At 50.6% G+C, this 13,042-nt stretch overlaps 3 protein-coding genes across 3 annotated transcripts; 2 read left to right on the top strand and 1 right to left on the bottom strand.

Moving 5' to 3' along the window:
* Nucleotides 1–3,095: 3,095 nt before the first annotated feature.
* MRS44_017964 (uncharacterized protein) lies at nt 3,096–4,301 on the top strand (the record flags this gene model as incomplete). Its single annotated transcript, XM_065615850.1, has 1 exon — nt 3,096–4,301. One exon carries the CDS (start codon nt 3,096–3,098, stop codon nt 4,299–4,301), a length of 1,206 nt encoding a protein of 401 aa, XP_065471922.1.
* A 1,608-nt stretch (nt 4,302–5,909) lies between these two features.
* Nucleotides 5,910–6,695, top strand: MRS44_017965 (uncharacterized protein; the record flags this gene model as incomplete). The annotated part of the gene is made up of 1 exon (XM_046280186.2): nt 5,910–6,695. One exon carries the CDS (start codon nt 5,910–5,912, stop codon nt 6,693–6,695), a length of 786 nt encoding a protein of 261 aa, XP_046128622.2.
* Nucleotides 6,696–8,025: 1,330 nt separating this feature from the next.
* Nucleotides 8,026–10,249, bottom strand: MRS44_017966 (uncharacterized protein; the record flags this gene model as incomplete). The annotated part of the gene is made up of 4 exons (XM_065615851.1): nt 8,026–9,433; nt 9,656–9,752; nt 9,798–10,141; nt 10,209–10,249. The coding sequence occupies 4 exons, from the start codon at nt 10,247–10,249 to the stop codon at nt 8,026–8,028; spliced, it is 1,890 nt and encodes a 629-aa protein (XP_065471923.1).
* Nucleotides 10,250–13,042: the final 2,793 nt, after the last annotated feature.

Genomic DNA, 13,042 nt, shown 5'->3' on the forward strand with positions numbered 1-13,042 from the left:
AACCGCGGCCCGGGTCGAGTCATTTGGCCAAATACGATGGCTGTACCTCTCATCGAGAAAGCTCTTGTCGTCATAGGGATTGATGACCCGGATCTCATCAAGACTTGGAGGGGACTCTATCGTTTTCATCAAAATGAATTGGTGGTGTTTTGGCGGGGAATTGGCACGAAATCTTTCACGGATTAAACTTTCCGTACCCCTCACGTACTTCCGGGGTTCCCGAGGTCATGTGGGGCGAGGTACGGACTGGAGGGCTTCACGCACTGAGGAGATAGGGGGCTCATGTTCATTAACTCTACCCCCGATAGAGTACGTTCGAGATCCGTGAGTGAGTGAGACGTAAACCGACCACGTGTAGTGAGGAACCACTAGCGCGTAATGTGAAACTATTTGTTGCGAGGATCTCTCTTAGCACAGGAGGCACACATCTTCAGCCCAGCTATGGAACCGATGTTGTGTCGCGCAGGGATGCTGAGTGCATTTGACAAAAGGTAGTTCTTATTGTCGTGATTGTAATTATTCTTGGTTAGGTTTTCATGATCTCAATGAGAGGTCCTTTGGCGCCTTATATTTTTGAATGTTCCCATCTAGGACTTTGAACCTTACCCAGGGGGCATATTCTATCGAAGTGCCCCTCCATTCGTTCCTCATGGGGGGGCATCAAAACCTGTAACTGTGTCACTCCTGTAACCACTGTCAACCTATAGAAAATTGGCTATTTGACAAAAATAAGCAATCAAAAAAATTTAAACTTTTGGCCCACTTTTTCAGAGGGCGATTTTACAGGGTTATTTTTGTCAGACAGCCAATTTTCTATAGGTTGACAGTGGTTACAGGAGCGACGCAGTTACAGGTTGTGATGCCCCCTCTGTGATGAACAGAGGGGCGGCCTATCATTAGTCAGCCCCCTGGGTAATCGTAGGACTTCAAACTTTAATCTTGATCCTGAAGTTTAGGGGGAACTCTCAGTTCTTCCAGCAACCGACACGTGCCCACTTATCTCTCTCGCTATTCGCACTCTGTGCAGGAGCTGCTGATCTTTGCTCACAATGGGTCGTTTCTCCTCGTAAACTGGCTCTTGGGCTACTCCTTGCTTGCGAGTAGATTGGGCATCCGTCGCTGCCCGGATATAGCATGCCTGAAAGCTTCTGAATCGAGGAGGACCGTGCGATGTCGGAGATTGCGAGTAGCCCTGCCGCAAGCTGAGTAGGGGAAGGCCGCTAACTCTCTACTCCATTACGCCTGAGCGACGAGACGCACGGTGCTTTATGTTCCGGATTCTACAACTGGCCTTACTTCATCTTTATGAGGAATGGGGCAACCACTCAAGAGGAAATACAAGACAGGTCAATCAGCCCTGGAGTTGAAAGGCTAAAGCTTTGCGAAATCCACAATGCCGCGCTTCGAGGTCATGCTCCCCTCGCTTGAAACGGTGGACTAGGCGAACTCTATGACTGGGTGATGATCAGGCGAAGGGGAGTTGTGAAAGGCAAAACATGTGCAGGATCTGCAGCAGGTTTTGCGACAGCACCAAACCCCTAGCACCAACGTGCATGAAGACAAGGCCGCGCCAGGGAAGTGTTCCGCTGGGCCAGATCTCCACCTTTGGCGAAGGTTAATACAAATAAGGGCATTCTTGAGCCACTGACGACAATCTTAATGTTAATCTAGCATTCTAGCTTAGCGCTCTGCACGCATCGCCGCCATGGAATGAAGAGGGACATAATGGCACCCGCCAAGCCTGTTGCTTCCGGGATCCCAGGTTGCAGGGTCGCAGTCTTTCAAGTAATTACAAGAGGTCCTGACTCATGATCACCGGTCGGGAAACACAACCGACGTGTTAACGCAAAACTAGGCCTCAGCTCGTGCGGGTCAATACTACGATATGGCCTTGGCGTGTGGGCTCCTGCACAGTTCCCCTGAATCCAGAGAAGGGGTGGCTAATACCGTAGAAACTCGAAAAATCCGCCCTCTTGGCAAAGTGGACCACATCAAATTCACGATCAACCAATGGCTGCTCTGGATATAGGAGGGAGATAGCAAAAGCGTCCGTCTCTGATTTGAGCAACCTGAAGCGTGGCTGGCCGCTAGGCTGTTTAACGTGCATAGTGGAGTAAAAAGTGGAAATGCCAAGAGGGCGGGTTTTTCGAGTTGCTACAACCTTGAGCCATTATTCAGCAGAGCGCTTTTGATCTGACCGAGTTGGGTATAGACAAGAAGAGAGACTACAAGACTCCGTCTCTCAACCGGCACTCCGTCAACATTAACATGTTCGGTTCTTGGCTCCCTTAAAACACGACCTCGATGCTGCGATTCTACAACTTTGACCAGCCTCTCAGCTCGACTATGAGGACGATTTCTTCTGTCACTCTCGTTTTTTAAAGTTCCCTCCTCTTGGTCGCAGGCGCCGTCTAGGTGCGCGCACCCCTTCAGCTAAATGCGCGCACCCTGACTAAGCCAGTGTGGCTACTGAGCCACAATTGCAATTCTCAGGGCCTGCAGTGCGCAGCGTTTCTTACAATCTAGAATACCGATGAATTATTAATTATCTACCTACCTAAATAGAAAGCTTCCTGCGCCTCGATATCCCTCGCAGCCGCCTCCCAGATATCGTGCATACCTCTTCTACTCGAAAACATATTCCCTTCCATCTCTGCCGCCACTTCTACCTCAACCCGATCATCTTCCGCATTGCTCCAATCTGGATAGGCCATTATTGTTGGAGAAGTGGCATGCATGATGATGTTACACAGGCAGCCACCTCAAGGGAAGATGTCTCACGATGATACATGAATTGTCTGAACAGCGTTACAGACCTGTTGCAGGATCAGCAGATCTAGTATCTTGGCCTCGCCTCTTCAGATATAGAGACGAGGAGGGAGAACGAAGAACGAGGAGACAACACATCTACAGATCAGTCACACACATGATGATCATCCTAAATCAATCATTCTCACTCCTCCCCCATCTTCTGACTATCTGTCCCCATCATTATACGAACACGCGTGTCTGACAATTAAGAGTCTCATCCGCTCCAAGAGCTTTCCGCGCTACGAATGATACGCGTTCCTCACATCATACAGACATTATCCAACATGGCTGACAACGCCGTCTACTACAACGACGCCAAAGACTGGGAAGACTGGCAGATGGAATTCCGCAAACGAGCGGAAGGCGAAGACGTCTGGCAGTATATCGAGCCGACTAGCGACCTTCCGTGGCCGCAAGAGCCCACGCCACCGAATATCGCGGACTACCAGTCGAATACAATCCATGCCAATACCGAGTCGAACAGCTCCGGACGATCAGGTAGATCCCAGACAACTGGATCGGCTATTCCACAAGGCCTCGGCGATCTCTCCGACGCTGGGAGGCTGAGCTTCCAGCAACATTGGAATGAATATACGGTCGCGATACAGAGATACGAGACAATCAAGAAGTCACTGAGAGCCCTCCGCGAGTGGGTGCTGAAGACGGTCAACAAGTCAATCCAGAAGACCGACCTTCCGCCTAACGGCAATCTCAACAAGTGGTACGCGATCTTGGCCCAATCAGGCGAGGAATACGCGAGTCACCGGATGGAAGACGCTCGAATCGCCTTCAAGAATCATCTCCGATTAGCTCCAAAGAAGGAAGCAGGGCTCGAGAAGTGGATCGTCAGATGGAAAGAACTCATGGCTGAAGGTCAGAGACAAGGAGTACCCGAGACGACGGAGCCCCGAGCGTGGGCTCTTGACTTCGTCAATGCAGTCGAAGAAACGGCGCCACTCTGGGTATCGAATTACCGACTGAACAAGCTAGATACAGTGAACAATCGCGAAGTCAGCTATCGCGAAGTGGCAACGAATCTGTTGAGGGAAATCGCCAACAGACGCAACCGCAGCGCGGTTCCAAGAGACAGCTATAAGGCCGGCTTCTTGACTCTCCACGGTCAGCAGGCTGATCAGGACGATATCGACCAAGATGACCGCGATACTCAGCCCCCAGAGCCAGCAAACCCTCGCGGTAAGGCAGGCAGTAAGGGCAGCAACAGCGGCCGAGGCGGAAAGAAGACAGATCAGAAGCGCAAACGGAAGGAATCAGACGCTGAGACTGAAAGCGGAAGAAGATGCAAAGCTTGCCTTGCGCCCGGTCATTCAATCAGCAGCTGCTTCTATGTCTTTCCGGAGAAGGCACCGGAAGGCTTTCGGTTTAACGAGGCGGCGGCAAGATTTGTAAAGATCCAAATTGAGTCAGATACGGCGATAAAAGAGGAGGTCAACCGGCTCTCGAAGAAAGCAAAACTCGAGTCAGATGACTGACTAGACCACGGGGTCGGAGTGACCAAGAGCTGCTTCCTTATCATTCGTGAAGGATCGAAAGCAGCGTTTAACACGTCCCCGTACCCCTTGAAGAACTCCGCCATCTTAGATTCGGGTTCTACGATCCATATCTTTAATTCATTCTCAAGGTTCCGAAATTACCGACACGCACCAACTGGCGATTTTGTATTCGCTGGAGAGGTGAAGGTGCCGATCCAAGGATACGGCGAAATTGACATCTGCATTGACGGACCACAAGGCTCGTGCATCATGATACTTTCTGATGTCGCACTTTGCCAAAACCTCGCATGCAATATCGTGTCCCTCCGGCGGCTGCGTCGGAAGGGATATTGGTGGGACAATAAGGGTGCTAATAACTGCATCCGCAGGTGGGATGACTCCATGGTATGTCGGTTGATTGATCAGTTCGATCAATTCGTCATTGAGCATATTCCTCTCGATATTACGAAAGCAGTATTCGCAGCACGACGGATTCAATTCAACTCATGGACCGAACGGGCACCTAGCATGGCATCCGAGCAACGCTGGCATCTCCGACTTGGTCACCCAGGGCCAGAAGCTTTGAGGCACCTCGCTCATCACTCTCGGGGGGCTCCCACATGTCGTACTCTTATTCGCCGCAAGTCGAATTGGACGTTCAGTTCTTCTCAAGTGGCTTCCCTCCCTCTGCCTCTTGACATTGCCTGCCCAGGTGAGCGCGTCAGCGTAACTGACTTGTCTCATCAGTGGCTTCTAAGCCCGTAGCCAACCCCATCTATCTTCAGCTTTCGACACAACAGCCAGAGCCTCTCTGCACATTTTTCCTCAGACCTCAAGACGTACCAGCGCTTCCCGGCTCCCACTGACTGAGGCTTGAGGAAAAGGTCGGGAAAAGCCTGCTAGTCAGGACCTTGCATCCAGTAGACAACCCCACCCAGCCCCTCAGGTAGACTTTAACGGTATCGAAGCCTCTTACATCAGCGGTCGCCCTTAGTCAAAAGCTTGAACCCAAGCCCCCAGCTAGCGGCGACCAGAGACTGTGCAGATGCAACAGCCACAGGGGGTAACCGAGTGCATGGCTCGTGACCATCGACCCTATCATATCATCCCAGGGTCGAAAGACAGCTTTGCTCCTCCTTTCCCCTGTCTTCAAATAGCTGTCACCCTTTGGCCGGCACTCACGCCTTTGGGCAGCCCTTCTTTAATATATTCCATTACCAAGCAAGAAGCATCGTCTTGCAACCTCCGATGGCGATTTGGATGAAAAGTCGCGGCTTCGGTTCCGGGGTTGACGGCTTCTCTCAAACATCCGTGACCATCATCATCGTCTTTCTTGCTATCTCCCTCCACAATTTCATCGAGCTCAACTGCATTATCTGGTGGACGTTCAAACGTCATGCTGGCCTGTACTTCTGGTCCTTCGTCGTCGCTACCTGGGGCATTCCACTATACTGCGCGGGCTTCCTCACCAAATACTTGGGGTCCCCGTCGTTGGGTTACTTTTCTTGCACATTGATCGTGATAGGCTGGATATGCTTGGTCACCGGTCAGTCAATGGTGCTTTGGTCCCGGGTCCACTTGGTGCTGCGGGATCGAAAGCTTCTCAAGATGATCTTGTGGATGATCATCACCAACGCCATCGTCTGCCATGGAGCCATTATCCCAATGGTCTATGGTTCCTTCTCCAGCAGCCCTGAGATGTGGCAGAAACCCTATACCATCATGGAAAAGATCGAAGTCACCGCCTTCTTTCTCCAAGAAGTCATCCTATCCGGTTTCTACATTGTCGAAACAGTCAAGCTCATGAGGCTCGAACGGGCCATGGGGAACACTGAGTCGAGCCGCCGTTTGATGAAGCACCTTATCCTTGTCAACGTCCTCATCATCCTCCTCGATATCACCATCCTCGGTCTTGAGTATGCGAACCAATATGAGTACCAGACAGCATATAAGTGCTTCGTCTATAGCACTAAGCTGAAACTGGAGTTTACCATCCTAAATCGCCTTGTCGAAATGACGACTGGAAACAAGGACATTAGCTCCGGCTCACGGAGTCGAAACAATATCACACTTAATAAGACCAGTGTCGCCCTGAAAACGTTGGTCGGCGACGCAGGCGGCAAGCCTACTGGTGGTGTCTCATACCCGGCATATGCCAGGGGAGGCGGCGAAGGCTCCAATGACAGTGTACAGATGTCGCCGACTCAGGATGACAATAGAGTCATGATGACAACGGAGATTGTCGTCCACCGCGTGGAAAGGCGGGATGATGAGACGGGGAGCAACTGCAGAAAGTTATCGGTCGACTCAACCATTGGAGTGACGAAGGCATTTGACGGGGAGGCCGTGTCGAAGTCATCATCCGAGGTCGATTTTGCAACTCACGGTTTCTGATAGACAGAATGCAGATTCTTTGCTTGGAAACATGTCTGCCGCACAGAATCAGTGTTGCGAATAATATGACAATAAAGTAGTTTATTGTAATACATACCATAGGCATTGATGACCTATATCTCTTGTAGAATTGGAGGGGAATTCATTGTAGGTATTAAATTAATTGATAGTATTTTGGCAGGGAATTGGCAAGAATTCTTTCCAAGATGACACTTTTCGTACCCCTCTCGTACCCCAGGGATGACCGGGATCATGTGGGGCGAGGTACGGTTTGGAGGTTTCCAGGCACTGATGGGCCATGAGGAATCGAGGATCAAATGAGCGCTTAAATTTCTATCTAAAGGAGTGACGAGAGTCTGTCTCTTGTACCTGTGTTCAGTCTGCCGATCTCATAGGCAGCAGACTATTGTCTGATGCTAGTTGTGGTGTAGCGTTCACGCTGACAGTGAAGCTATTCACGATGGTTGTGATCCTTGCCCTCAACATTATGTAATATCACCACAATTTCGGGCAGCCAATACAGACACCGCCGGCGGTGCAAATAAGATCTGTTATGTAAGAGGCATATGTGTGAGAGAGAGATATCCTCTCCTTCAGCTAAAGAAACAGCATTGATGCGTGCAATTGAAGAGATTGAATGATTCACTAGGCATACAGCTGTTCAATGAATAATATATCATCTATTGGCGTCATCTATTGGCGACGCATCAGGCTGCCCAAGGCTGTGATGAACACCACGGCGATCACGATGTAAGTGAATCACTTTCAACGCGTGAAATATATAAAGCAGGGCCTTCTCTATTAGAAGATGGTCTCTATTCTCATATACAACATCATCATCAAGATGTATAACCGCAACCAAAGCCAGCGTCAGAACCCTCAAGACATCCCCATCTTTATGGATAATACAGCAACACCAACAGAGCCTTTAACAGTAAATAATAACAACCAGTGTATTCTACGGCCCATTGCCAATAACCAACAGGCACAGGCCCCGGGGCGCCTTCATTATGCATCAATAACGCCATTCCCAGTTGAGGTTTGGCGGTCAGGGATTTATATCTAGAACGTTGATCCGAATGGGTATGTTACGTGGATTTGGCAGGGCACACAGTAAATAGTTTAATAGGTAATATTATCGTGTTGTTGCTATGTCGCGACTTATCATACCTATGAGCGATTACCAAGCCCACTTTGCACTACATATAAACTCGGCCATAGCTCTATTCAATTAAGTAATTAGGTCACCATAACTATACTCGGAGATTGGCATTTTCTTTGTCTTTATAATGATACATATTAATTGCATACCGTACTATTACTACAAATATTAATTGGGGGGGTTCTCATTTCCGTACCACCCCTCCTGTACTTCAAGATCTCTCTCGGCAGCATCCCATATTTCCTGCATACCTCGCCGCCCCGAGAAAGGCTGCTCTGCCATCTCTATCCCTACGTTTTGTTCAACACGCTCATTCCCAGCCTTATCCCAATCAAGATAACTCATCATCTCCTCCTTGGTCCAATCTCTAATGCTTCTTCCTGCCTTGCAATGCCTCCCCATTTGCTTATAGTCAAGGCACCAGTCATAGTCCGCTTTACTATAGCGGGTTGGCAGCCCCATAGCCCTCCGATATAGCTGATTGGTCTTAGGGGCTCCCCGAGGCAACGCAGCATACCAGGCCTCTCGTGATTCTTTGTATCGCTGATAGATGGCACGGGGGTCATCAGCTCGCAATACAGGCGCCTCTTTTGCGGTTACTGGCTTAGCTGCCGAGGGAGACAGCACCCGGGTTGTTGTGTGTGTTGTTGTATGTGTTATTGTAATAGTCTCAGAGACAATAGAGGCCCCTGATGGGGATCCCGGGGATAATGAGCGGGTCACAGAGCGAGTGGATGTGTGTGTTGTTGTATGCATTGTCGTAGCGGTCTCGGTGGAGGCCGGCAATAGATGCTCATAGCGTAAGGGGCATGCTTTAGACCTCAAAGTATGGCCAACCTCGCCACATTTCGAACACTTTGGCGGCGCCTTTGGCTGTGTTGCCTTCTCAACACACTCGAAAGCAGAGGGCTCCCGCTGTGTGCTTGTCGGCGGCAGCGTTGAACTGGCCACTAGGCGATCGAACTGCTTACGAGGCTCGATAAGCAGCTGGGGGGTTCCCGAGCGCTGGAGATGCCAATGTGAATGGAAATGGTGTAGTTGAAGTGGCTGCTTTTGCTCCAGCAAAGGCTGAAGGATATGAGCACACGGCAGACCAAGAGTCCGGGTGAAGACCCCCGTACAGGCGGGATACTCCTTTAATAGTCGTTCCCGTTGAGCATGAACCCTCCGTAAGGCTTGATGTGAGGTCCAACCACGGATATGACTATAGAATGCCCCAGATAACTGAAGGGGTGTGCTGGCATGCTGCTGAGCTTGGTTGGCCTCAAGCCCAGCAATCTGGTTTGACAGAACAAGCTTGATGGCCTTCCAGGCCTCGAAGAGGTCGGCTTGTGAGTTTTTTAGGTGGGATTTCACAAGCTTATGAATGCTCTCGCAACGTGATGTGACATATTGCTCAAAGTGAAGGTATTGGTTAACCCACGCCTTGACAAACTTGTGCTTATGGGGATCCAGCCAGGTCTCCATGAGGTAGCCCACTTCGTCGATGTGGTCAGGGATATATCGCTTCTTGAACTTCTCAAGCCTCTCGTTGTAGATAACCTCAGTCGGTGAGGCAACAACCTCGTGCCAACAGCTATAGAATTTGTTCCACGCTTCAAGCCCTTGAGGGTCGCCCCTAACTTGAAGGAAAGCAGTCTTGCAATGGGTTAAGATTGCCTTGTTGATATGCCATAAGCATAGTAGCGAGGTTGACTCGGGGAAACAAGAATGATAAGAAACCGCATTCATACAAGCAAGGCAGCGATCTGTGAGCACCACAGATGGAAGGGCTATGCCATAAAGCTCGTATATATACCGCAAGTGTTCAAGAGCCCAGATGTAGTCATGCTCTTCCTCGCCGCTGAGGAAGGCAAATGCAACACAGAAGGTTCGTTGACAGGCATCAACACCAACTATCTCGAGAAGAGGCAGGTTATACTTATTGGTCTTATACGTACAATCCAATATAAGCACTTCGGGGTATGATTTAAGGTATCCCAGTGACTTCGGATGTGCAAAGAATATTGCCACAACTCTGCCAGTCTCGTCAAGGCGAATTCGACTCCAGAAGCCATCGCTCTCGAGCTGATCAGCGAGGGCGTGTATGTGGCTTTGGCCTCGAGCAAGGTCCCGTCTACCCCGTGCAATGCAGTTATAGATATCTTGCTGTGTAGCAAGTGTATCTGAGTGGATGCGTAGGTAGGATCTAACCTTCTTTGGTGCAACGCCAGCGTTGGTGAGTCGTTGGACCGTTGATTCATCCTCGCGTGAAAGCTGGCGAAGCGAGGGATGTGCCACCGGGCTGAGGCTTGGTTCGTGATTATGTTGACCATAGGCAGCCTCGGGGCGATGCCTCAGACTCCATATACCGCCGCACAGGCTTTCCTTCGCTATAATAGAGAAGAGGCATCCTGTACGGCGTGTTATGGTATCTCGCTTCAGCTGCTTTGGGTCTTTGGGGGGCGGTGGGCGCCCTCCACGGTCACAGCTGAAGATAACCACAGTCCTTCCACTGGGAGTCTTCCTAGATCTCCCCGTTATAAAGGCATAGCCTCGCGGCGCCGCCCAAGCGTTGATCGCCGTACGCAGCTCCTCCCGTGAGCTGAATTGGCCTTCAGGGGAGGGCGTCAGCAGGGAAGCGACGGTGAGGTCCAATTGAGTTCATTGTAGCAGAAGAAAGGCGCGGCAAGTTAAATTGATGCCGTAGAAGTTGTTGATCATGCAATTGACGTTGTAGAAGCTGTTGATCGTTGAATTGGTGGGTGTCGCATAACATTCGTGTGACCGGATGTAACTATCCGGTTTCACATCTGGCCTGTCGCATAATCCTAACGACATCAGCTTAAATAGCTGTGCCCGAACACATGGCTGTTCGATTTCTTTTGTTCTTTAGATAATTCTCATCAATCGACTGGTGCCACCAATGATCCCTGCGGAACCAATTGTCTGACAAAACGCGACATGTTTCGCGTGCTGCAAAGCAGGCCTCGACAGGAAGCGCAATGCGTTTCAAGAGGGGAAATTTAGGGTAGAGTTCTATGGACGCTGATTGGCGCAGAGTTGGAAACACGGTGCGTTTCCAGTCTCCATTCCTGATTAGTCAGCGGTGTTGCAGATAACAGGGTCATGTGTGCAAGAATGCGGGATTATTCATGAAAAAGAGGTACTTCTATTTTGGTGGTATCAGCTCGATTGGGGAGGTATCTTTTTTTTTTTTTTTTTTTTTTGCGAGTCAAGGGCCCCTTTTGCTGGTCAGCGCCCCCCCCGTGGGAGCGGCAGCGACCACGGGGGTGCCGAATTGGAGGCCCCCGCAAGTACAACAGTGACGCAGTTACAGGTTGTGACGCCCCCTCTCCGATGAAGAGAGGGGTTGCGTAAATCGCTTACCTAACCCCCCGGGTAGTATCTTCTGTCCTTTGAGCAGGGCTTTTATCTCAGTCTAACCGTAACAGCTCTTTTCGTAGCCAATGGCCCCGCTTTGCCTGGACTAACGCATGCATGCCTGAGGCACCCCTTGCACCCCCGCAGGTGCAGCTGTCATCCTCACACTTGCTTATTTGTCTTCCTTATTTACAACACCTGTCGGTTTCAAAAACACCAGAACTCTTGCCTCACTCTGCCCCTCGAACAGATTCCTTCTCAGCCACAGCGGCACCCACCAATAGTGTGGCGCACGACCCAGTACTTCCCTGTTCCCCAGTCCAGATCAGGACCACACTGCGAACGACTTCAGGAGAAGCGATGGCCACTGAGGGCACAAGCGCTGATACTGGATCTCAGAACATCTGGTCATGCGTGAATTGTCGAAACCGAAAGGTGAAATGTAATGTCCTTCACTACCTCCCTGCCACCCCTCTTGGCGACATCTGACCGAGTCTGCGACTCCTACAGGCGACAGGAGGAACCCTTGCAGTAACTGCACGAGAGCGAAGACGGAGTGCGTGGTCCCATCCTCTAGCCGCATGTCCCGCAAGCCGCGTAAACGCCCCGAGGAGGATGTTCTTGAGCGCCTAGCACGACTGGAGGGCACAATAAACGCATTGAAGTCGCAGAAGCTGGGGGGATTGAAGATGGTATGTCACCGTTTTCTAGAGAATGTGACGAAGCCGAGCTGTTCCGTCGTTGGCGTAAGGTGTCAGATGCCAGCAGGACCGGACCCAACCCCCTTCAGGGTCGCAGACAGCACGAAAACGGGTCATCCGCTGGCGAAGATGCCACGGACGCCCCGCCTCAGTATAGGTTAGGGAGGTTGATGCTTCACGAGGGTGGGACTCGCTACATCAACGATTATTTCTGGGCAAATATAGATCGAGAGGTACGTTCTGTGCGGAGCATTCTTGGCTATGGACTAATGGTAACAATTGGTACTCACAAAGGTCAAGGATCTCAAAACTATCTTGAGTGAGCCACCCGACAGTGATGATGATCCTCCCCCACCCCCATGCCGCAAGACGCCTCACTTTGTCATGGCTTCATCTTTGGCTTTTCTTCTAGCAACATCGACCTGACAGCGCTGCATCCCCCTCGCGAGTTGGCATCTCGCATATGGGCCATGTTCAAGGCGAACGTCGATCCGCTTGTTAAAATTCTTCACCTTCCCACCATGGAACCAATAATATTAGAAGCCAAGGACCACCTGGATAACCTCTCAAGAGGGATTGAAGCCTTGATGTTCGCCATATACTATAGTATAGTTCCCCCAACCCCCGCCTCCACACTCCCCTTGCTTTTGCCCACATCCAGACTCACAACTTCTAGGCGTCGTTACCTCTCTCACGTCAACAGATTGCATTGGAGAACTTGGTGAAACCAAGAGCGTCCTCTTAACCCGTTACCGCTTCGCCACTGAACAAGCCCTTACCCGTGCAAGCTTCCTCCATTCTGCAGAACTGATAGTTCTGCAAGCTTTCGTAATATTCCTTGCTGTGCTCAGACGGAATGACAACGCAATGACCGTCTGGGCATTGACAGGCTTGGTGGTAAGAATCGCCCGAGCAATCGGGTTGCATAGGGATGGGGTCCATTTCGGTCTCGTTCCATTCGAGGTTGAAATGAGGAGAAGGCTATGGTGGCAGGTGTGCCTTTTAGATGCAAGGGCTTCGCAAGTTCCCCTGTTCCTGTTGAGAAAAGTTATCCCCGGCTAACCATGAGGGGCATCTAGAGAAGACCATGGGTGTGACGCCACGATTGTCGAGGCACAATT

The sequence above is a fragment of the Fusarium solani genome (assembly GCF_023522795.1).
Source record: "Fusarium solani strain SB1 chromosome Unknown bctg00000014, whole genome shotgun sequence".
Classification (NCBI taxonomy): Eukaryota; Fungi; Ascomycota; class Sordariomycetes; order Hypocreales; family Nectriaceae; genus Fusarium; species Fusarium solani.